General features: G+C 44.1%; 1 protein-coding gene across 1 annotated transcript in view; it reads left to right on the top strand.

Moving 5' to 3' along the window:
* Positions 1-26,332, top strand: part of ABTB2 (ankyrin repeat and BTB domain containing 2) — a 222,055-nt gene that overhangs the window by 101,970 nt on the left and 93,753 nt on the right. The window contains exons 2-3 of the mRNA XM_054971398.1: positions 10,420-10,566; positions 18,815-19,028. Coding sequence (XP_054827373.1) covers positions 10,420-10,566; positions 18,815-19,028 — 361 coding nt within the window. The remainder of the gene's footprint in view (positions 1-10,419; positions 10,567-18,814; positions 19,029-26,332) is intronic.

Raw genomic sequence — 26,332 nt, forward strand, 5'->3', positions numbered from 1 at the left:
ATGACCCCGGCCTCTTTAAATGCACTTGCCTTGTGTGCTGTCCTTTTATGTGCAATATTGGCACGCCAACAGCATGTCCACCCACTGATTGCTAATACACACTAATACTACAGGTGAACCAGTTAGTTTACACAGTAGGTGTGCTTAACATGATTGCATATGTACAGGCAACTGTCATAAGTAAATGCTTTACTGCACCCCATGGGTTGTATCAGCTTCTGCTAGATCTGCTTGCAGGTTCTACACAAGCTACTCATCCTTGCTTTCAAAACCCTTAATGGCTTTGCCTCCACTCTCCTGCCCCCCAAATATCCTTGTCCATGATTTCAGTCCACCTCCACCGCCTTCAGCGATTTAAAGGTTCTCCTGAAAAGAACTCTGGCTTTTCTGCCTTATTTCCCTTATGCCTGGAGCTGTCTCCAGGATCACCTTCTGTTGTTCAGATTCTTTCTCGCTTTCTTCAGAGCCCTTCTCTAAAAATCACTTTTCTACGAAGCTGTTGGCACAATCCCTTTGTTCCTCTCTCCTACTGAAGCCAAACTTAACTTTAGTATTCCCCTGTTTCTCCCTGCTTCCACTTTCCTGCCTTCTCATGTGGTGTGTTTTAGACTGCAAGTTCCTTAGGGGAAGGACCCGTCGTACTCTCTAAAATGCTGTGTATATTGATGGATGAATAATGATAACAGTAGTAGTTACTTGGGGCAAGCAGGCTGCAAATCAGCCACGAAGTACACTGTCCTAGCTCTACATCTGTCAGTCTAAACTACCTCATATGGTTTTGGTGAGAATAAAATAGTGGACAGCCCTTCTGCTCCATGGAGGAAGGCTATGATTAAACAAGGAAATATGCTTTTTAAAATGTTTATTAATAGAAATAAAAGCCCATAGAAAGGGCAGAGAAACAAGAGTAAGGAAAAAAATAGACCGTTACAGAACTTGGAACTTAGAAAGAAAAAGAACAATAATACATCATTTCCATTCTTCTTCTCTACAACACTTATCTTTTTTTTTTTTTTTCAAAATTCCAATCTCTCCAAAATTTTCTTTTCCACTACTGCCTCCCTTCTACTTGTTTTATATTCCCCCATTATCTTCTTAATGATCAAAACCACAAATCATCAAGTTACTATTCCTTATTTCGTGCAGAAAGTCAATAAAGAGTTTCCAGTTAGCCAAAAAGATAGATACTTTTTAAAAAAGAAAACTCAGCAATTATTCTGTCTTGGTGTGTGATTGATTTGATGGTTAGTGCTCATTCACTGTTCAGAGTTTGGATTAAATAACTTCTACAAACTTTGTCATCCACTGGAGGTTATATCTATGAAAGAAGAGAAGCCTCATTAGCAAATATTGCAAACAGGAAAATATTTTTGTGATGCTGTGCTGGGAACATATTTCATTTTTTCTTTTTTCAGTGGAGCTGAATTATCTACTCAGGACAGAATGTCATTTGACATGAAACTGGCCAGTTAGGATCCTACCAGATCAATAGATAACTAGCAATCCCCTAAGGCTAATGTAGATGATGGTACAAGGAATAGTAAGTATGAGATCTAAAGGCAGAAAAAAAGGCAACACAATCAGACATTCACATAAATGTGTGTTTGTGGTTATATGAGCTTGCTTAAGGCTACTCAGTAGAGGATACAGAACGGACAATTAGGAAATAAAGAGCCCCAAAGTTCAAATCATGGATCAAGGAAAAAAATTAAATCGGATGTGACCACACTGTTGGTGTATGTCTTACATGGATGTATGAGCTGACCAGATCCACAGCTGTCTGTCACTAGAGATAAACACAAAAACAACTTGGTTGGGAGTTTGGCCAGGAATAAATATGGGACTCCAGGAAGTGAATCTGAGTTAGCAGGTGTGGTTAAGCGCTGGGAAGCAGTAATGAATCAGTGTTTCAGAATATGTTAGTAGAACAATGTGCTCTTTGCTGTGATGTGGAAGACACATGAATAGAAGCCCTGATCATTCGTGGCCTTTTAATATATCGTGGCACACTTTGTATAAGGATCTTTTTCTTGATTGCTTGGCCAAATTCCAGTGTTCAGTCTGCAGTTTCAGTTGGCTTAGAATATTCTCCTTGGCAGAGGACTCATCGTATACGGTGTTGGCTAGCCCTGGTTTGTGTTCAGTTGCAAACACTTGCAAGTATATCACCAGTATAATGATAATGATCAACCTTCACCTGCATCTATAATTACAAACATGTATCTTAAGGTAGGCTGTAATTGAAGGGTACAAAAAAAATCTGGCTGTTGGAATCAGTGCCTGGAAGCCAAATCCATTCTATGGAGAAATATAATTTGTCCCCTTTCCTTAGTCAGCATCCCAAAAAGAAAAGTAGGTGCTTAACAATGTAGTCCTAAGCAGAATTACACCCTTCTACGTCCATTGAAGGCATTAGACTTAGAATGATATAACTGTTTTGGGGGTTTCACTGTAATAGTGGCATTTGTGGGAAAATGCCTTAGCAGTAGCCAAGAGGAAAAAGGACTACAGATTGAAGTCTGGCCCTCCATCCTCCATTTCCTTCTCACGTGATCTGCTGGCAAAACCAGTACTGACCAGAATCTAACATGATGCTAGGTGTTGCTTAGTAGTAGCAACTGTGGGTGTCTTGAAAAGACTCAGTCCCATACACTTTCCTGTATCAATGATATATCCAACAGAGAATGGTTGATACAAGCATCTTCCCTAGACTTGGAGGGCAATGCTGCAATATTTATGGTTCTGCCCCATGTCCTGTCACACCAGAGGTATTCTGGGAGTTACATGTTGGAACTTAATTCCCAGTTGCTCAGGGACCCAATTCGAATTAGAAGCACAGCACACAGGTATGGGGACTTAAGGTATGGGGACACAGGTATGGGGACTTCCCTCCTGCACTGTTTTTCCAACCTGTAACAGCCCCAGTGACCCATTGTTTGATTCATTGGGGAAATTTGTATGTTGACCATCAATATGCATATAGGCTATTGGAACATGCCAGCATAGCAAATATTGGCTCCCTGGGGCTGTTTCAGGTAAGAAAAATAGCATGTAGGGGAAGGCTTAAGTCCCCTGTACCCATGCATCATAGTCCTGATTTAAATCAATTCCCAGTATGCCTGAGAACTGAGTTTCACCACCAGGTTCCCACCTATTTCTGGATCAACAGACCATGGGTAGAACCATAAGCAATATAACATGTAGTTAGGCTCTGAGAGTCCGTATGATGCAGTGCTTAGGGTGCTGGACTAGGACCAGGGAGACCCATTTTCAAATACCAGTTTGCCATGAAATTTATTGGGTATCTTGGGGCCCATCACACTCCTTCAGCCTAACATACTTCACAGAAAGGGATGTGAGGCTTGGGAACCAGCAGGAGACCAGGGTCATGGGTAAGAGGTAAAACCATAGAGTTTCTGGCAAGCCCTGGAGAGACCTGATGTCACTTCTGGGTTTTCCCTGGAAGTGACATCGTGTGGTCAGCCTGATAGCCTTTTAAATTTTTCTTCTGCTGCCACTCCAAACAGCAGAGGGCAACAAGAGATGATGGATTCCCCCACCCCCCTGGGAGACTGGCAACCCTACTTAGAGAATCGTTATGTGACTAAAAAGGAAGAAAAGATAAGGATGTCTGCAGTCCTGAACTCCTTGGAGGGGGAAGATACAAATTTACTAAATAAAAACAAACTGCCTAGAAATGTATTGCAGCCCTGGAGAAGGAAATTGAGCAATTTCCAAAAACTGGAGAATGACAAACACAAGCTGGAAGGCATTCCTGTTGTGGGTAAATGTACAGATGGAGAGCCGCAATCAGCAGTAAAGATGGAGAACCACAATCAGTTGTGACTGGAGCATGCTTAGATGAAGTATGTGCAAAAGAACAGATCATGTCCATTATCCAGTCTAAAAAGGATCTCAGTCCAAAGAAAAATCTCTAAAATTCTTACTTTTTCTCGCTGATGAGGCTTTAGAATATACGAGCTGCTTTGTTTGTGAACTTTGGTGCTCTGAGAAGCCACTGTCATCATAGCAGTAATAGCAAACCAAAGAATGTAATAAAAAGTTCATGTAAAATTAATGTATACTGACTGCAAAATCTATGTGATGTTAAAAAAGCAAGGACTTTTGTCAAGAAGACTGAGATGCAAATTTGGCTTTAACCTTTAAAAAGATTGATTTTTATTTGCAACAGATTCAGCATTTTAAACATAAAATCTTTTCCAAATGAATTACAAGGCATAAGTCATAATTCTTTTGTCAATGTTTCCAGATTCTTGTATATCAATGTTAGTATAAATGGGCTATGATTTATCATAGATTTAAAGTTATAGAATGGCTATTGTATCACAATTAGGTAAGAGTCATACAGATTTTGTTAACTTGTGCATATTTTGCAAGTTCTTGAAATATTGTTAGCATGTCTTAATGTTATTATCAGAATCTGGGAATTTAAAGTTCAGCTTTAATTACAGCCTTTGGGTAATTATTATTAAATTCATTAACAAGAATAAACAAATCCAAAAACATTTTAACATATTGACAGCTATAGCTCTGTTTTCCTGCGCAGTAAACCTGGCTTTCATGATTCGATTTTTTTAAAGGCCATAGGTGAACGTAGGTTCTAATGTTTTATTAAAAGTGGGTAAATGTACACCTTTAGGGCTTTTCCAAATATTTTTCTTTCAGTTTAATTTCCTGAAACTAGCTACACTTACTCTTTACTTGTTTTTGTTCTGTTCATAGGACAAAATGTGAGAAAATTCATTTTGTTTGGTTTTTTAAAAAAAAATAATGAGAAGCACATAGCGTCATAACTTCTCTCCATGCCTCCTGACCTATGCCCTGTGAAGATCAGCAGTCTCCAGCAGCAGGGCATAGTATCTGTATATTTCTCACAGAACAAAGTCTTTAAAGCTTTGTTTCACACTCTTGTTACATGATAGTGTGGTTGCCCTATGCGATCTGTGGCAAGAGTCCCAGAGGGCAAATAGGAATGCTAACATTTACTGTATATTTCATACTCAAACTGTTTCTCGTATATTAACCTTTTTCCAGTGCAGTCCGGAGGTGGGGAGCGCTCTGGGAGCCGACCAGGAGTTACACCAGCGTATTCGAGACTTACATCAACATACCCCCTCCCAACTGGCCCAGCGGCCCAGCAGTGCTCCGTTCAGGCTCTCCACTGATGTCTGGCCGCTGCAGCCATGTGCAGGCGAAATTGCAACATAAGTCCCTGCGCCAATGGGCCAGGGGGTGGGGTGTGACTTAGTCAGCTCCCTAAGTCATTTCAGGCTTGGTAATACCCCCAGCAGTGGAGGAAAGTTACGCCACAATAAATGACAGCATAGCTCATAGATGCCCATTGTGCGTGGATAGTCAATTCCCCTCCTCATGCCCGGACCCACCCAAGTGGCCCAGTGGAGCATAGGATGCCAACTGCTACAGGGACTAATCCGCTCGTGCCCCTACAGTGGCTAAGCCCCCTCACGCACTCACAGTCAACTCCCCAGGCACCTTACATAACCTCCGGCCGGGGCACCCATGAACCAGGTAAGTAGGGAAATGGCTGGAGGCTCGGCCCAAGACCCCCCCTACTGTGGGGACTTAGAGCATGAGTCGAGAGAGGGGGTTTGTGGTGGCAGAACAAGAGTGCGCAGGGGGGATTTGCGAAATTCAGGGAGTTTCTTGGACTCACATGAGGAGGGAGACAATACGCATGTTATTGGCCCTTTTGAATAAAATGGCAGTCTGGCATATGGGGAGGATTCGATGTACCACGTACTCCCAATATGTGCTGTTGCCTGGTTCCCACTACAACTGACCATAATGACTAAAAGGGCTATTGTTTTGTAATCTTTACGACATCCTTGTGAGGTATGAAGTATTATTATCATATTATACATGATGTCCTGAGAAGGAGGAGACTGCCTAATATTACATACTGAAGTCTTTAAACCAAAAACATTTCAGATCATTGGTCATTCTTTTAGTTACTGCACTACATCAGCACCCATTCTACTCTTTTCACACCTCTTACTGACTCTTTGCTATTCCTGTAAGAGGCCCCATTTTAACCTCCAGATAACATGTGAACATATTTTGGCATAGAACGGATTGTGTGTCTCATTAAGAATATACACAGATTCCAACCGATATATTGATGATGTGGCAACTTACCGATAGGACACTTTAAGTGTGGGCATTGTAGTGTATGCCCCTTTACACTACAGGGGCACGTGGTTTCCCTACCATTATTGGATCAGGAGATTAAATTATATAATTTCTCCACATGTAATACTCAGGGCGTTATCTACCTTATACAATGTCCATTCAATAAAATCTACATAGGAAGCACTAGCAGGGCAGTTCGGATAAGGATTCAGGAACATCTTTCTAAAGTGAGAAGACGTGTTACTGAGGCTCCTTTAACAGCCCATTTTTTACAGCTGCAACGCAGTGAGACGGACATTAGGTTTACAGCGCTGGAGGTTGTGCGTGATAATGAAGGAAGAATTCCTATGACAAAACTTCTCCAGAGGGAGAGTTTTTGGATCTTTAAGTTGGGTACTTTGGCTCCTAGGGGACTAAATTTAGATCTTGACATGACTTGTTTTCTATAAACTGTATGGCTTCTGCTGTTAGGATGTGTATTTTACAAGGGCTTATATTGAGACAATTTTGATATCTGTCAAAATATAACTGTACTGATATATTTATCTATCATGTATCTATTTTAATATATAATTAGCTTCCCAGTTCTTGATATATAAAAAAGCAGAGAACTCTGTTATGAAGGGCTACAAAATGAACAAGAGTGTGAAGTTTTGGATGACAATCTTTCTGTAGGGAAGTGACTTTAATTTTAATTGGAAAAGTTTCTTAATGAACCCAAAATAAACCCCTAGATTTTAATATTGATCAAAAACCAGGACTAATGTATAAAATGCTGTTTTTCCTAATATTTTGGCCATCTTAATTAACATTGTAAAAAAGGGCTCAGGGATTTCTACTCAAGATTGCAATTTTCCCATCTACCTCTTCCCAAGGCAGCCTGAAATGCCCCCCCCCCCAAAAAAATCTTGTTCCTGCAGGTGTCTCCTCCAAAAACAGGATGGCGGGCACAGCAGAAATGGAAATCATTGCACCCACAGAAATGTCTGGTCTGGATCCAACCCAATTTGTCAGAAAATGTTTGCAGAAAGGTTGCATTACTAGAATCCATGAGTTTTTGAAATACAGAATTCAGGTTCGCACCCCCCCCCCCTTTGAACTGATTTGATTAAAAGTGCTGGAAATATTTCAATTGCTTTAAAAAGTATTGGGTTATAGACAAAATGTAAAACAAAAACAAAAAAACCCTTAAGTTGGCAAAATAATTTGTTTTTTAAAATCTGGCTTACTGGAACTCCACCTTGTCACGCCAGTGTTTAACAGCACTGGTAGAAAGAGCCCATAAGCAGGTTTCCTGTATTAAGTAAGGTAGAATAAACATGGCTCATTCTGAACTCCTATTTCAAAGGCTTTGAGAAATGCCAGAAACAAATTATTTTTGCTCAGTTTAGTCTTGATCACCATATAGATGTACAAATGTTTAGTACGGCTGTTGTGGTGTTACCTCACAATTTAAAGTATATTTTTAAAGGCCAGAAGCTCAGGAAATATTCAGGAGGAATATTCCTGTAAGAGGCCCATTTTAACCTCCAGATAACATGTGAACACCTTAGAACAAATAAGGTAAATCACAAAGTGAAATTCTGTTGTGTATATCAGAATAGTTAGTACTAGAAATTTTTCAGGAGGATGTTAAAGGCAACTAAATATTCCCGGCATATAGGAAAAGTATTGAAAGGCCATGGTCACCATCCAGTACAGAGCAAAGTGAATTTGAACCCACTGATATCAGTGAGCTTAACTGCATGTACATCTACGTGTGTTATTGGAGCCACATGGCATGAGTTGTTTATGAATGAGTTTCTGATTGGCATTCACTGATTTCTCTTGAAAAAGAGCCCCATATGTGCAGATGTAGACATACATTAAACTTGCATTTAAAAAATATGAATAACTATATTGGGGTTACTGCTGTTGGTGCTTTTTTAATCCTATGGGAGCTGCAACAATATTGTCTCTCAATCTCTCCCTGGGAGATTAACTGCTGGCAACTGGGAAGCCTATTCTCAGGAGAGGTGGAGCTGGAGCCAGTTCTGTCCATCACATAGGGTTCCCAGGTCCCTATACCCTCCCAGGGGGAGGTTGGTTATCCAGGACTTACCCTTCAAATTCTCCTCATGCATGTGCTTTGCCTGGAAGTGACATCATCATGGCTGCCAGGGCTCCTGCGCTCCCATGCTTGACTCCAATGAAGGGCAAGTGCACTCCTGTGGCTGGGGTGATGAAATCACTTCAGGAAGTAATGTTGTCACGCCCCACCAAGAGCGCACCCAATGTGTGCTTTCCCAGGCTACCTTCCAGTGGCAGGCAATCGCTGGGGCGAGGGGGGGGGGTTGCCATCTCCCACCGATCGCCAGTATTTGGTGGGCAGCTGGATAAACCCCCAGGAGACTGCCTATCACCAGTGGGCAACTGATAAGCTTACCATCACAGTTGCACTGTACATAGGTCGCCCATCTAAACTAGCTTGAAGACTCCAATTGGTGCAAAACACTGCAGCTTAACTGTTATCAGGAGCGAGCAGGAGCATGAAGATCGCTCCCAACCTGCAGTCACTCCATTGCCTACCCATTAGTTACCATGCTAAGTTCAAGGTATTGGTTATCACTTACAAAGCTCTTCACGGCCTTGGTCCAGCATACCTACGGGACCACCTCTCTTCCTATGCTCCTTCATGGCAGCTACACTCTTCCAAACAGGGTTTCATGCAGGTGCCACCCTGCACATTGATGAAATCAGTAGCAGCCCATACAGAGGCTTTCTCTGTGGTGGCCCCCACCCTGTGGGGATGGTCTGCCTGAGGAGGTCAGGAGAGCCCCCACTCTCCTGGCTTTCCGCAAACAGTACAAAATCTCATTATTCAGAAAGGCTTTTTACTCAGATAGGAGGGCTGTATTGTAGGGAGAGGATCTCAGAACCCCTGCTTATGAGTTAAGGAACCATAGACCTCACCACCACTAGACCTCACCACTATGTGGTATTGGATTCCTACTAATGCTATGTCTCTGTGAACTTGTATCGATTTACCCTATGGCATTGTTTATGGAAATGTTCCTGATATTGACTGTACTATTCTCACACTGTGTAATCCACCTTGAAAAGCGGACCATAAATGACATAAATAAAATAAATAAATAAAATAAAAATAAGACACCCCCCCGCCCCCCGCCCCCGGGGAGGAACTTCTACTTAAACATTAATGCAGAGCCATCAAACTGGAGACTCTGGGGCACTGGGCCTTGCTCCATCCCTCTCTCTCCCAGACAAACTTTCCTGTTGTCTTAGAAGAGAGCCTGAGCAAATCCCAACATGAATGAACTAAGTCAGGTAAAGATACATTTTCTATGATCCCTCCCTAACTTTTTTTTTCTGGTAGATATCAGGAGATGAAAAGGTGCTTGATCTGCCTAATTAGCAATAATTAGAATAGTATGGATTTTGGGAACTTGAATATGACAACCCTACCTACCCAGGTGGGAAGGAATACAGCAAGATATAGCCCAATCTTATCAGATTGGAAGCTAAGCAGGGTTGGTACTTGGATAGGAGAGCACCAAGGCAGACTCTGTAGAAGCAGGCATTGGCAAACCACCTCTGCTTCTCATTTGCCTTGAAAACCCCTTATGAGGTTGTCATAAATGATTGTGACTTGAAAGTACATACATAGTCCTGGCATATCTGTTAATGGTATCCCTGCCTTGTTGAGCCATCAGGAGAGTTTACAGTAAAGCCAAAGATGTGACTGACAAATCTTAAGTTTCTCTTTGTTCTTGAAAGTTCATCCCACCTGATATCAACACTAGTTGGATCAATCAGATTTGCTTCCCATAACTCAGCTTTATGATTTACCAAGAAAGTCAAGGATTGCCAACTTCCAGGTGGGGCCTGGAGTTCTCTGAAATTTCAGTGAATCTGCAGACTACTGAGATCAGTTGATCTGGAGAAAACACCTACTTTGGAGGGTAGACTCTATGGCATTATCCCCTGCTGAGGTCCCTTCTTTCTCCAAGCCCCACTTTCTTCAAGCTCCACCTCTAAAGCTCCAGATATTTCTTAACCCAGGGTTGGCAACGGTAACCTGACAAACTAAGGTCTGCTTAGCTTCAGATATGTAACAACAACATGCACATAGTGTGACTGATATGAATGCTTGCACTGTTTTTAGAACACAGAGGCTTAGGTTATCCTCTGTGGTTTCATTTGTTTTTGTGCTTTCTATGAAGCCTGTTTTCTGGTCTCTCTCTTCAGGTGTGCTTTCACTGCCGGCATACTTCAGCCCTTACAATGATGGATCCATGGGCAGCAATGGGCGGGCTGATGCTTATGCCCAGCTAGAACTTCGAACGTTAGAGCAGTCTCTCCTGGCAACTTGTGTTGGAAGCATCTCTGAACTGAGTGAGTTTCATATGCAACTCATAACTTGTTTAGTTTGTTTATTCAACGTACAGGGCCTCTTCTCACTAAAATCAATAGAAATCTTGCCGTTGGCTTTGCTTTTGTTTTGCTTGGGCCTATGTTGTGCAAGATATAAATATTTCAGGATGCTGCTCATGGAAATTATGTTACTGGGCTTAATACACTATAGTGATGTACAAAAATGTGCTTTCTTCAGTCATGTTGCCTCTATTTTAGTAAATATAGGCTGTCTCTCCAGTTAAATCAGCAGCCTCTGGGCAGCATTCATTAGGCCAGCTATAGACTGTGGCTCACTGAAAGCTTTTCCCTAGGACACCTGGAACTGCTTAAAGAGAGGGGGGGTGGGGGGGAGAAGAATTTGTCAAGCACCTGGCTGGTGGGCCATAATCTTTGCCTGGAATACCACATACAGCCTTGAGGCTGTGAATTTGACAATCCTGCATTAAACAGTTCTTGACATTCACGTTTTCAGTGACTGAATGCCACAAATTGTCAGCTTTCCACTCGTGCAACCAATTTTGCCTTCTCACTTTTTAAAACAAAAAAGTCAATTTCCCCTAATTTCTATCCTAACCCCACCCCCCACCCCCAAGAAATCATGAGAACGTTTATGTTCATATTAGGTTTGGAAAGTCCATTTCTGTTTTGATTAATGCAAACTACGTTTCAAGCCTGCACCACTCCACAATGCCCCTTTAAGATCTGCTTTGCTGGCCTGCTTCTTCCTGAAAAACATTCTTGTTGGCATTTCTATATGAGTCCCTTACCATAGGGCTGTCAGAAGCCAATACATTCCTTTAAGGTCTCACCATTTATTTTGTAACTTGCCTTAATTTGAGGTTTCTTAGGGGAAAAAATGTTTCTAACGTACCTCTATATATTCTGCAACACAAGAGAGCATTTATAGCAAAAATCACGATTGAATGGAGTTTCCTTTCCCTTACTCTCTGATTTGGCTGGCTCAGTGACTGCATTAATGAATGGATCGCCTTCATTTCCCCTTACTAGCTTTGAAAAAAGAAATGTGGCCATAAGTTGCCGCTGTAACAAGGAAGGAACAGAAGGTATAGGAAGTGAGTGTTAGTCTGTGCTGTGAATTTGAATTCCAAATGTACCTCTTATTTAATAATGTGGTATTGTGGATTAACACCCTCAGCAGACAATTCCTAGGATGCTAACGCACACAAAATGTAATACAGTGCCATATTTTTTTTCAAACTTGTGTAACCGGTGGCCCAGTCCTGTTCATATTTACTCAGAAGTAAGTCCAGCTTTGTTGGTACTTACACTCAAGTAAGTGTGCATAGTATCAGGTTTCCTTCCTTCAATAGTCGGAAAGAAATCTTTACCCTTTTCAGGAATCAACTTTGAAGCTCTCGTTGCTATTTTCATTCTATATTTTCCCACAATTGTAACCATCAAAGTAGTACAATGGAAGACTATTTCCTGTAAGCCCTTGACCCTAAAAAAACAACAACAGATGATTCCCAGAAAAAAATAGAAATCCATGGCTATGCACATGTATATAATAATGAAGCATTGTATTGATTTAGACCAGTGATACGGCAAAAAACCCTAACTTTGAATTGTGACATTTGAAAACTTTAAATAAAATGTTAACATGTCTGTGTATTTGGATGATGAAAATACTGTAAAGGAAACATACATGACTTGCAAACCACTGAAATAAACACAACCCACCATATTAAATAGGATTACAGAGGGGTGGTAGTTAGGACTTTGAGATCCAGATCTTCTTTAATGTGCTACTGAGCTCAAATTTCATCCTAAACCTTGAATACCATTAGACAGGGTCTGTCAGTTCTAGGGACGGCAGTCCATGGCAGACAGATCCCAAACCCCTCACAGCAAGCAGTCCAATGCATTGGTTGAAAAGGTCTTTATTTAGAGATCCATTAAGTTGGTGGGTACATCCATAGATGGGATAGGTTGGCAGGAATGAGTATACAAGCATATGCACTATTGATATAAGGAGCACTATTCCCCCCTCCCTTTGAGCAGTTAGCATTTAGGCACGAAAATCCTAAAAAGTTCCATGAGAACACAATAGCTTAGTCTGGACATAGAAAGGCAGAAGATTACAAGGAATCAAAACTCCGTCTTTCCCCTGTGAAGAGTTACATTACGGCTGCAAGATCACTGAACATACTTTTAGAGATAATAGTTGTTTGTTCTGGGAGTAAGGCACTTTCATTTTCAAGCAGGTCCACATTGGTGCTTAATTATGTGACTACAGTACAAAGCACAGTCATAAGAGCAATGCATGAGATTAATATATTAGATCAGAGAAATATAAATGGCATAGATGGGTGCAGACATGACAGGGTCTGATGATATCATGGGTGTGGTACCGTGATGCCACAGACATGGCTTGCTAATGTCACTGAAGTGTATTAATGGTAGTGCTTCCTCATACTGTTAGGGATTGTACCTCATGGTATCTTTGAATGTGTGTTGTCACAATCATGTGGTCAAAATCATGACAAGATGGACTATTCTCCACACAAATTAAAAAATAACATGGAAATTAACTTTGTGTTAAATGTAAAATGTAATTGAACTGTTCATGCCAGGTTATTGTATATATGGCCAGTTTCTTCATACCCTCCATGCATGTGACGGAGAGAACTGTGGTTCTCGAAAGCTTATGCTACAGTTAAGTTGGTTAGTCTTAAAGGTGCTACTGGACTCTTTACTATTTTACCACAAACAGGCATGCTTAGAAGTTTTGGAAGAAGCCATCTGGTATGTAGTTAGCTGTGGGCCCTGCAAGCTCAACTTGCTACCCTGAGAATGAATACCCAAACCTGACACAAAACTGCCCAATAAAGCTTTATTTGACTAAATTATATTTGCATTTCTCAAACATGAAACCCCAACCTCATTGGTAGCAGAAATAATATTTCACTAATTGATATGAAAGGCCTCAGAACAGTTTGAGGAATGACAATAACATAGAAGCAGAAATGTGCAGTCCTGAATTTCTTCTCCAAAGGAGCCATCTGAGAACAGTTCAGAATTTCATTTGAAGTAGAGTCTGGATAGGGATCCCATTCCCCTGGTGAGAGCAGGGGGTTCCATTGCTTCCCCGCCCCCCCCCCGCCCCCACTTACCTGGCCAACAGGGGGGGAGGTGTGGGGAACAGGCCTAGGAGCTCTGGACTTCCTTGTCACACCAGGAATAACGTCATTCCCAGTGTGTGACAAGGAAGTGTGACAAGGAAGTGAAGGCCCTCATGCGGGGCTGAGTTGATAAAAATCAGTCCCCAAACTAGCATCATCCCTGGCACAACAAGCAGGTCCTCTGGAGCTTGCATGCACTTTATATGCACATACGGTAAATTCCCCCCATGCACACCTCCAATCCCCTGGTTTGGACCTCAGGGGACCTGGCAACCCTAGGTCTGGGGTGGGGATTAGGGTCGCCAGGTTTCCTCTGGCAATTGACAGTGGGTTGGGAGTTATTATTGCTCAGAAGACTTAACTTTTTGCACACGCACAAACTGCGTGGATGCCCCACAGTGGCCTGAGATGACATCATTTCTAGTGAAAGCAACATCATAGCATTGATGCCAGTTCCTTAGGGATCAGCTCAAACTTCCCAAAGTGCCACGGAGTGCACCCCCTGTTTCCTGAACCTGCCTTATCTTGCCAATTAGCTGATAATCGTCAGGCAGAGGAATGGATTGACAGGAGATTGGCCCCAGGCACCTGGCATCACTAGTGGGAATAGAGTTGCCAATCTCCAGATGGAGCCTGGAAATCTCCCAAAATTACAACTGATCTGCACATGACAGAGATCTGATCTGCTGGAGAAAATGGCTGCTTTGGAGGGTGGACTCTATACTCCACTGAGGTCCTTCCCCTCCCCAAATTCCACCCTCTCCAGCTTCATTCCCAAATCCCCAGGAATTTTCCATTGTAGCATTGGCAATCCTAGGTAGGAAAGGGTAGGGATCAGTGTGGTACTAGACTAGAGAATATAAAGGGAGGTGGAGAAAATAGTAATTAATCAGACCTCTATGCCATGCTATGGGACTTACTTTTGAGTCGGCCTGCTTATTATTGCTGAGATGATTATTAAAACTGGAGGTTCCTGCACTATACCTTCATGATAACCGCTGTTTCCAACCTCTGCACATGTCCAGAGTAGTAGTAGTAGTAGCATTCAAAGTAGAAATTATTCTTGTATCAGATAATTTTAATCCTCCCAGATACATTGTTTTTCTGTAGTGAGAAGTGGTGGGGCTTAAGACTACATGCATACACTGCCCCCTTTGGCCTTTTTTCACTGATGTTTTCTATGGTGAGAGGTTCTGGGGTTTAAGCCTGCCCAAACTTTATACCTTCTTTAGCCCTAATCCCAGATTCTTTGGGAGCTGAGCACAGGATCTTGACAGTAGTAATTTACTAGTAGAAATTTACTCTTGAGTAAATTGCCGAGAGACGCACATTCTTTCATAAAGGTACGTTCCTGCAAGGTAACTTTAATCTTTAATTGCAAAACATACTGAGTGAGACCGCAGAGGGGTAGCCATTCATTTTCCTGCTTCTGCCTCACCTACTTCTGAAGCAAATTCCACACTGCTAATATAGGAGGCAATCCCAAGACAATCTAAATCTCACTCCAGTGTTCTGGCCATATGTCACTGTAGACATTAAAGAGGAAAGAAACAAACAAAGAAGCAAAGGACCCAGGAAAGAACAATTATGGAAAAAACTAGGGTTGCCAGGTCCCCTCTGGGACTTGGCATGTGGGAGGTGGGGGTGGCAGGTATTTACATATGTGCATGCTCCTGCAGCCCTGGTCAATAATGTCACTTCTGGCACAACCTGGAAATGATAACATCACACAAGGGCCACTTCTGCAACACTTGGTCCCAATCAGAGCAAAAATGCTATGTTTTGGGCCAAGTGTTAAAGAATTGGCTCTGGCACAACACCATTGCTTCTGGGTTGCTCTAGAAGTGATATCATTGATCAGGCCTGTGTGCACACCCATTTCTCCCAGCCTGCCTCCTCCCTTGTCAGCTGGTGATTGACGGGCAGAGACATAAATTGCCGGCACCTGGCAAGCCTAATAGATAGCAGATAAGAATAAATTTAGTCACTGAAGAGTTAACTGACTCAGATTTAGCCTTCTTGCAGTGTCCTCTCTCTCATATCTTCTCAGGCAATTTAACATTAACTGTTTACTTATCGACAAAAAAAATGTAGAAAATCTTGCTAATCTCCTACACCAATTAACTGCCTATAGCAACCACATGAGGAGAATGCATGTGTAGAAAGATAATCTTATTCCAAGGTGGAAGATTTGGTATTTATTCAGAAAAATCAATTTGCTGCCTTTCAAGGGACTTGATTGAAGTGGCTCAAAAATTAAAAACAATACAATAAAATTGTGAGGAAAAGAAAATAATAATTAAAAAACAGGACATAAAACAAGCCAGGGGCAGAAAAACTACATAAAATGGTAAAAAGAAATGTTTTGACCTAGAATCTAACAGACAGTAAGGTAGGCACCAATTAAATATCAGTTCCTAAGGCAAAGGGTCACCAACCAACCAAAAAAATCATGTTTTTGGATGCCACGTGCTTCACATCTGCAGGTAAAGCTCAGGTGCCAGGAGTTGGAAACTCCATGTTTAAATAGTGAAATACAGGCTTCCATGGTTCCAGTAGAAAGTCTGGTTAATTTTAAATAGCTTGGTAATAAGCACAAATTAGTCAGCATTCAGAATCTTCTGAAGATAATTAGCTTGGCTACCTCTAGATTGCACTAGTAGAAACCATTGGAACAAAAGGCATTAATTTATTTTTTATATTTATATTTCAGTTTATAAAGCGCCCATCCTCAGGGGCTCTGGGTGGTGAACAAGTTAAAATCAATAAAAACAAGAAAACAACAATTCTAAAATCAACATACAATAAACAATAATGAAATAAATTAACCAGGTGCAATAGTGGGGAGAACTCCCCCACCCCAAAGGTGGGAGGCCGACATGGCACCGCCCCCTTCAACCACCGAATGCCTGGTGGAACAGCTCTGCCTTACAGGCCTGGCGGAACGATAATATGTCCCGCTGGGCCCGGGTCTCCATTGACAGAGCGTTCCACCAGGCTGGGGCCAGGACTGAAAAGGCCCTGGCCCTGGTTGAAGCAAGGTGGGCTTCCTTAAGGCTGGGGACCACCAGTAAACATTTATCCGCTAATTGAAGCAGTCTCCGGGGAACATACATGGAGAGGCAGTCCCGAATGTACGCCGGTCCCAACCCACTCAGGGCTTTAAAGGTAAGAACCAATGCCTTGAACCTGATTCGGAATTCAAACGGAAGCCAGTGCAGCTGGCGCAGGACAGGTGTGATATGTGTCTGGTAGGATATACCAGTCAGGACCCGCTCCGCCGCATTCTGGACCAGTTGTAGTTTCCAGATCAGGCCCAGGGGTAGCCCAGCATAGAGTGAGTTACAGTAATCTAGCCTGGAGGTGACCGTTGCATGGGTCACTGTAGCCACGTCCTGGGGCGTCAGGTAGGGGGCAAGTTGCCTGATCTGATGAAGATGGAAAAATGCAGACTTGGCAACTGCCGTGACCTGGGCCTCCATCGACAGGGAGGCATCCAGGAGCATGCCCAGACTCTTCACCACTGGCAAAGTTGCCAGTGGTGTCCCATCCAGGGCAGGGAGCTGGATCCCAACATCTGGCACCCCCGTCCCAGCTGCAGGACCTCCTTCTTCACCGGGTTCAATTTCAGCCTGCTCTGTTTCAACCATGCCGTCACACCCTCCAGAGCTCTGGCCAGATTGTCTGGGGCCGTGTCTGGCCGGCCGGCCATCAACAGAAAAAGCTGGTTGTCATCTGCGTATTGATGACAGCCCAGCCCAAACCCCCGCACCAACTGGGCGAGAGGGCGCATGTAGATGTTAAATAACATTGGGGAGAGTATCGCCCCTTGCAGAACCCCGCACACCAAAGCACCCCTTGCAGAACCCCACACACCAAAGCGCCCCCGAGTGCCACCCTCTGTCCCTGATCCTGGAGAAAGGAGACCAGCCACTGTAAGGCTGTCCCCCTAATCCCCACATCGGCGAGGCGGCTGGCCAACAAATCATAGTCGACCATGTCAAACGCTGCTGTGAGATCGAGTAACACAAGCTGCGCCGACCCACCTTAATCCAGATGCCTGCGAAGGTCATCTGTGAGGGCAACCAAGGCCGTCTCCATCTCATGGCCAGGACGGAAGCCAGACTGGAATGGGTCTAGGACTACAGCATCATTCAGGAATTCCTGTAGTTGTACCGCCACCCGCCCGCTCAATCACCTTGCCCAGGAATGGGAGGTTTGACACTAGGCGGTAACTGGATTGGTTGGTGGGATCCAAAGATGGTTTTTTCAGTAGGGGCCACACCACCGCCTCCTTTAACACTCCAAGAAAAACCCCAGAGCTCAGGGAGATGTTAACAATGGCCTCCAAATGGTCCCGTAGCCCCTCTGGCTGGCCTTCACCAGCCAGGATGGGCAGGGGTCCAGAGGACAGGTGGTTGGCCTCATCCCCTGCAGAATCCTGTCAACTTTGTCCCGGGAGAGCAGCCTGAAATGATCTAATACAGACTCAGAAGACGGCCAAGAGGTCTCCAGTTCCCTTACTGTATCAACAGTGGGTGGCAGGCCACGGCGTAGGGACAAGATTTTGCCCGCAAAATAGCTCGCAAAAGCCTCGCAGCCAATAGTCGAATTAAGAATTTGGTGGTCTCCCTGAGAGAGGGAGACCAAGGACCGAAGTGTTCGAAATAATTGAGCCGGGTGTGAGCTAGCGGATGCAATGGAAGCAGCAAAGAAATCCCTCTTTGCTGCTTTCACTGTCACCTCATAGGCTTTCATAAACGTCCTATAAGATGTTCTTGCCTCTTCGTCGCACCCCCCCTCCACACCCGCTCTAGTCATCTCAGAGACTGCTTCATCTGGCGAAGCTCCTCAGTGAACCAAGGAGCTACCTGTTTGCGGGCTCGGAGAGGACGGCAGGGGGCAATAACGTCGATGGCTTCGGAAAGACGGCCATGCCAATCATCCACCAGCTCATCTAACGTATTGCCAGGGGGCATCGGAATGAAAATAAAATAAAACTATTTTTATTTTGAAAATGAAAATAAAATAATGAAAATGAAAATAAAATAAAACTATTTTTTCCTTCTCTGTTTCTTTTCCAGGTGATTTGGTGTCACGAGCAATGCACCATATGCAGTGTTTGAATTCCCACCACCCAGGCATGAGCCCTGTTCGACAAACCAAACAGCAGCAGCAACCTATCTCCTGGTCTCCCGATGCCCTTCATACTCTTTATTATTTTTTACGCTGCCCTCAGATGGAGTCAATGGAAAACCCCAACTTGGATCCACCAAGGATGGCTCTAAATAATGAGAGGTAGGTCTGGCAGTTTATAGTCCAAGAATACCTTTCAGACTACTAGGGCTTCATTGTGTGGCACCATGCATTTAAAACTGTGTAGTTAGTTCTGCTGAATTCCTCATATCAACCTTCAGTCTTTCCTGTAATACTGCCAGTTTTCTTTCATAGCTTTGCCAAGCTGTGTTGGAATGAGAAGTAGGAAGCAAGTTGTCTTGGTCGTCAACTTTCATAAGGCAGATACTATGTAATTACTCACAAAGTGTACTTTTCAGTAAAGATTGCCAGATGTCCAGGATTGGAAGTAGGCTTTTTCCTCTTTTACCTGGAAGACTGCCAATTTGCAGCCATAATATCCAGGGATAAAATAGTGTATAATATATATGAGTTTAGCCTATCTCAGATTTTCTGATTCCTAAGAAAAATTCTATTTTTTACCTTGCTACCATTTTCTTGGCTCACTTACCCTGTTACCCAACTAGGCAGCCTCCTAATTAGTTAGGGGAAATTAGCTTAAAGGAAACAAAGTGAGAGGGGGAAAACTGGGATTCTTCATGTTTATGGGGATTTTTCCCTTAAGAGAACTTAAGAGAACCAGCCAGATGTTCAGCCAGAAAGGTTTTTACTGAAAGAGAAATAAAAGGGTAAACATAGAATCACGCACAGAACACATACAAGGCTAACTAAGAGGAAATCAGGGAGGAGAGGGGAGAAAGCAATTTCATGGATGGCTATAATTAATAATATAATAATAACATTCAATTTATCTACTGCCCTTCAGGACATCTTAACACCCCCTCAGAGCAGTTTACAAGGTATGTTATTATCCCCACAACAATCACCCTGTGAGGTGGGTGGGGCTGAGAGAGCTCTGAGGGAGCTGTGAATGACCAAGGTCACCCAGCTGGCTTCAACTGGAAGAGTGCAGAATCAAACCTGGTTATCCAGATTAGAGACCTGCTTCTCTTAACCACTACACCAAACTGGCTCTTGATTACCAGTCTCAAAGATGGAGGTCTGCAGAGGCAGCAGCAAATGACCAGCATTTCATAGAGAGAAGAACAGAAGACCCAAACTGACTTGGGGGTGTATGTACAGGTCCCAGAAAACACACACACATATATACTGGCGACTAGAGATTCCAGATATAGGGCAAAATGCTCCCTGTGGCGAGCTGACGTATTTGTCCCCAAAACAAGAACTTGATAGGTTTTCCAGAGGTGGATAATAGATATAAATGGTGCTTGATGACCCTGTGAGTACCGGATAGGAAAAGCTGTCAGGTTTGGTGAATAGTGTTAAGTGTTGCTTAATTAGGGTAAATGGATAAGGGGAAATGAGGCCAGGCATAGACAAGATTAGTCAAGAGTTTCTTGGGAAACCCATTGTTCTAAATTATGTGTCTCTCCGGGGCATGGAAGGGGCCATTAGTCAGCTGCTCTGACTCCCCTTCTAAAATATTTTCCCAGACTCTTACCTGGCTGACATCCATTTTGTTTCATTTCAAGCCAGGTAGCGTCTTGCACTTGGAGTGATATTTGAGGAAGGGTATATATGATTTTATATCTATAAACTGCCCTTCAGTGAGAGGAGGGGGTCTGACTACTAACAAGTCTCCCTCCTCATAGCATTCCACATCATTTTGGAACCTGCTTCTCCCATACCTTGAAACTCTCCAACTTTGCTTAAAATAGGCTTGTTCAGAATACACATGCTCTTTCCCCAAAGAAGGAAGAGGAATAGTGGCTTAGTTTCCTTTCCCTTCTGCTGATCAGCTGTGAGGCATTAAGAGCTTCCATCATGACATCATGTGGCACTAGGAACCCTCACTTTCCCTGCTCATACTTCTTGGCCTTGTTAGAGGCCCTTGGCAGTGATATTAATAACGAGGGAAGGAAAATATATTTTAACAAATCCCACTGTCCTGTACAGTCTGGAATTCTGGATGGTGGTATATCTATGACAATAACAACAACAACATTTTATATAATCAAAAAGAGTCCAGTAGCACCTTTAAGACTAACCAATTTTATTGTAGCATAAGCTTTCGAGAATCAAGTTCTCTTCGTCAGATGCATGATACAGAGATACTGCCCTTCAGAACAACTTAACGCCCACTGAGAGCAGTTTACAAAGTATATCATTATAATCCCCACAATAATCACCCTGTGAGGTGGGTGGGGCTGAGAGAGCTCTGGAAGAGCTATGACTGACCCAAGGTCACCCAGCTGGCTTCAAGTGGAGGAGTGGGGAATCAAATCTCGTTCTCCAGACTAGAGTCCTGCAACAAACTAGCTCTCAACTGTCCACATAGTTGTATGTGCTTCTTTTTTCTTAAAAATCCCAGTCTAAAAATGTCTTCAGGGGAAAAGAATTCTGTTGAAGGAATCCTCTCCCATCCCTACCACAAGAATGCAATGACAATGAGAGAATACCACAGTTGTTTTGCTTTATGTTGCTGTGGCTAGAAGTAAAGATGTAAGTGGTAAAAAATTAATCCCAGGAGCTGAATGTCTGGTCACTGGAAACCCTTAACAAAATCGCAAAGCAAGCATAACTCTCTAAAGGCTTTCCCCAGTCTATGCTTTAGAAAATGCAGTAGTCATGATAGAAGAGACCAAAAGAGCATCTGTGGGGCTTGAAACTTTGATCCCATGCAGCCACAGGGTATAGAGGTCACTAATCGCTTTGCAAGATTGCTTTGTGGACCAGAGAATGCAAGCAGGCACAAATTCTGTGCTGGGATTTTTTCCCCCATGCCAGCTCAGCATGATTCTAGCACACTGGCCACTTGTTTTTTTCCCTGTTGGATACAAATGAGGACTGTTGATCAGAGAGGGATGTACATTAAAATACAAGCAATTTTAGTCTTCCCCACAAACTTCTCTTCTCGTATGCTTTGGGCCAGAGAGTGGAATGCCAGAATTGCTTTTCAAGCTGTAACTCTGTTTTCTTGTTAAATCAACATTATGTGCTGCAACAACACCAGTAATTTCAGTTTGAGACTTAGTTGTACAGGAAATTTAAAGTAATATTTAAAACTAGCAACAAAGCCCATTGTAGGAAAAATTAATGGGCTCTAGAAAGGCGAGGGCGGGCAGGAGGGCACTGCCTCCTCCATGACTAATCCCACCTGACTAAAGACAGGGGGTAGGCACTGCCACCTCCTCTGTGCCTAAACCCAGCTTTGTGAAGGGGTGATGGGGCATTGCCACCTGCTCTGCACCTGATCCTGGCTGGGTGAATGGGGAGGCATTGCCACCTGATCCTTGCCTGATCCCAGCTGGGTGAAAGGGCAGGCATTGCCACCTGCTCCGCTCCTGATCTCGGCTCATTGAAGGGGGGAGTGGGCATTGCCACAAGCCCCGCTCATGATCCCAGCTGGTTGAAGGGGGGGTGGGCATTGCCACCTGTTCTGCTTCTGATCCAGGCTGGGTGAAGGGAGGTGGGCATTACCACATGCTCCACTCCTGATCCTGGCTGGGTGAAGGGGGCGGGCATTGTCACCTGCTCCTTGTCTGATCCCGACTGGGTGAAGGGACGGGCATTGCCACCTGTTCTGCTTCTGAACCCGGCTGGGTGAAGGGGGGTGGGCATTTCCTCCTACTCTGTGACTGATTCCGGTTGGGTGAAGTGGGGGCAGACATTGCCACCTGCTCCACTCCTGATCCCTGCCGGGTAAAGGCAGGAGTGGGCATTGCCACCTGCTCCACTCCTGATCCCATCTGGGTGAAGAGGGGATGGGCATTTCCACTTGCTCCACTCCTGATCCCGGCTGGGTAAAGGGTGGGCGGGCATTGCTAACTGCTGCGTTCCTGATCCCAGCTGGGTTAAAGCAGGGGGGGGCGGGCATTGCCACCTGCTCCCCTCCTGATCCCAGCTGAGTGAAGGGCAGGTGGGCATTGCCACCTTCTCCGCTCCTCATCCCAGCTGGGTGAAGGCGAGGGATGGGCATTGCCACCTGCTCCCCTCCTGATCCCACCATGGTGTGCTCGCTGAAGGTCTGGCTGCTTCATCTGGGCTTCCCTCCACAGCAGCACCCTCTGGTGGCACACCAGGGTAAGAAGCGAGTTGTCTTGAATATGCTTAGCCTTTTATATAGTGGGTTAAACATGATTCAACAAGAGCATATATGTGGCATCTTGGGCTGCACAAGTGATACCCTGTTTATAAAGTTTCAGTCTTATTTGTAATTTGACAAAGAAGAGGAGGGGATACTGAATCCAACCCATCCTTCTATGTCCCAAATAGCAAATTGAAAGTATTCTAATTTTTAAAGGTTTATGTATACAGAGCCCTGGCTGGGGAATGACATGCACAGTACCTCTTCTCATTCTCATACACATGTGGAACATTGCTTCCATGTACACATAACCCTAGATCAGGGAAACTAGATATTTCATTGAACACTATGGAATAACTTCCATTCATTATAATGGATATTGAATGCATCTGATTTTATGTAATTTTATGTGACTGACTGCTGTGAAACATAAGCGTAAGGTATTTATAAAAGCAGATCTTCCCTATTTTCTCCTTCTCACAGCAGCTCCCTGGAACTGCTGAAAAAAGATACTTGGGGTCAGGTGAGAATCGAGGACAAAATGCACTCCAGTGTATGGGGAGCTGCAGCGAGAAAGGAGAACTGGGCAAAATTGCTCCTGTCTTCCTCTTCATCTGTCCAAGCAAGCTTTCTGCTCACATAAGAAGGCAATTTTCCCAATTCCTTCTCAGCCTCCCTCCCACTTTGTGGCATTTATTCCATGAGGTTTCCCTACTCTTGGCATCAGCTTTTCACAGGTGAGAAAAGGGTTCTGTGGGAAGGGGAAGGGGAAGAAGAGGCACCTCCAAGAGTATCTTACAGGCTGTAAGGGTCCGAACCCATTGAATTATTTATTATTTTTTTATTATTTCCATTTATAAACCGCTCATCCTCAGGGGCTCTGGGAGGTGAACAACAGTTAAATCAATAATAACAAGAAAACAATAATTCTAAAATCAACATACAATAGGCAATAATAAAATAAATTAACCAAGTACATTAAAGTGCAATGGTGAGGAGAACCCCACCCCCACCCCAAAGGTGGGAGGCTGACATGGCACCGCCCCCTTCAACCACTGAACACCTGGCGGAACAGCGCTGTCTTACAGGCTCGGCAGAATGATAATATGTCCCGCAGGGCCCGGGTCTCCATTGACAGAGCGTTCCACCAGGCTGGGGCCAGGACTGAAAAGGCCCTGGCCCTGGTTGAAGCAAGGCAGGCTTCCTTAGGGCTGGGGACCACCAGTAAACATTTATCTGCTGATCGAAGCGGTCTCCGGGGAACGTACAGGGAGAGGCAGTCCTGAAGATATGCCGGTCCCAACCCGCTCAGGGCTTTAAAGGTAAGAACCAATGCCTTGAACCTGATTCGGAATTCAACTGGAAGCCAGTGCAGCTGGCGCAGGACAGGTGTGATATGTGTCTGGTAGGATATACCAGTCAGGACCCGCTCCGCCGCATTCTGGACCAGTTGTAATTTCCAGATCAGGCCCAGGGGTAGCCCAGCATAGAGTGAGTTACAGTAATCTAGCCTGGAGGTGACCGTTGCATGGGTCACTGTAGCCAGGTCCTGGGGCGTCAGGTAGGGGGCAAGTTGCCTGATCTGATGAAGATGGAAAAATGCAGACTTGGCAACCGCCGTGACCTGGGCCTCCATCGACAGGGAGGCATCCAAGAGCATGCCCAGACTCTTCACCACTGGCAAAGTTGCCAGTGGTGTCCCATCCAGGGCAGGGAGCTGGATCCCAACATCTGGCAGCCCCCGCCCCAGCTGCAGGACCTCCTTCTTCACCAGGTTCAGTTTCAGCCTGCTCTGTTTCAACCATGCCGTCACAGCCTCCAGAGCTCTGGCCAGATTGTCTGGGGCCGTGTCTGGCCGGCCGTCCATCAACAGAAAAAGCTGGGTGTCTTCCGCATATTGATGACAGCCCAGCCCAAACCCCCACACCAACTGGGCGAGAGGGCGCATGTAGATGTTAAATAACATTGGGGAGAGTATCGCCCCTTGCAGAACCCCGCACACCAAAGGGTGATAGAGCGATAGATCTCCCCCGAGCGCCACCCTCTGTCCCTGACCCTGGAGAAAGGAGACCAGCCACTGTAAGGCTGTCCCCCTAATCCCCACATCAGCGAGGCAGCTGGCCAACAAATCATAGCCGACCATGTCAAACGCTGCTGTGAGATTGAGTAACACAAGCTGCACCGACCCACCTCAATCCAGATGCCTGAATTAGTTGTAAGGAAGAAAATGAATGTTTTCTTCTTCCAGGTTCAACAAATGGCAAATATTAATGCAACCTAAATAGGAACACAAATCCAAAAGTACCTAGAAACCAAATATATCAAATCCAAAAGTACCTAGAAACCAGATAGACCAAAAGCAACAAAAATCCAAGCAGCCCTTGAAAACCTTCCAGTGTTTATTTTATGTCCTACCACAATAACCTCAATGCCAGTTGTTTAACATGGGAGAAACACGGAGTTTCTAAGTCTAATGAATTTAAGTTTGTTCATTTCCAGTGAGAGGAAAAGGTATGTTAAGATTGGCTTTGAGTCTGCCAGTCACACCACGTGATGCACAGAGGCATTGATTCACTTATTCTGTCCTGGCAAGACCGTAGAGGCAGCCTTTTTTTGCTGCGCTAAATCAGCTGTGAACTCTTCATTGCTCCATTGTGTTCCATTGTCTCTCTGGAACATCCTTTCGATGTGCACTGCAAACCCAGTGAAAACTCTTAGTCAGGTAATGAGGCAAATAATATGGATGCTGTCAGCACAGTGACTTTTTAGCTGCTGTGCAAAACTTTTGTTTTGTGCTAAACTGTACTTTCATTTGTGCTAAACACTTCTGAAAAAGAATAACAAGGAGAGTGATGGGTTTTTTTGCCAAGGGCCCATGACTACAACATGCAAGTTTCATTTTGAGAAGGGTATTTATTGTCCACTGATATAAAAAAATGCCAGTGTTTGTAGAAAATTGTGTTGGTTCATAGAAAAAATCCCAAAGCAAGTCATTCAATACCATTTTTAGTATCTAAAAAAAAATCGCAAAATACAAAGCTTATGGGTTTTCCAGATCTCATTATCAATCAATACGATGAAAGGGGGTTAGGGAGAAAATGTGATTATGAAGGGGTGGAAACAACCCTGGGTAATGAAGGCCCGCCCCCACCAACTCACCGAGGGCTGGGAGCTGAGCCCCACAGTCCCTCCAGCAACCAGGGCTGCCAAGCGCCGTCATGGGCCCCTGGACAAAGATTATATCTCCCCCTCCCACCCC

The sequence above is a fragment of the Eublepharis macularius genome, chromosome 2 (assembly GCF_028583425.1).
Source record: "Eublepharis macularius isolate TG4126 chromosome 2, MPM_Emac_v1.0, whole genome shotgun sequence".
Taxonomy (NCBI): Eukaryota; Metazoa; Chordata; class Lepidosauria; order Squamata; family Eublepharidae; genus Eublepharis; species Eublepharis macularius.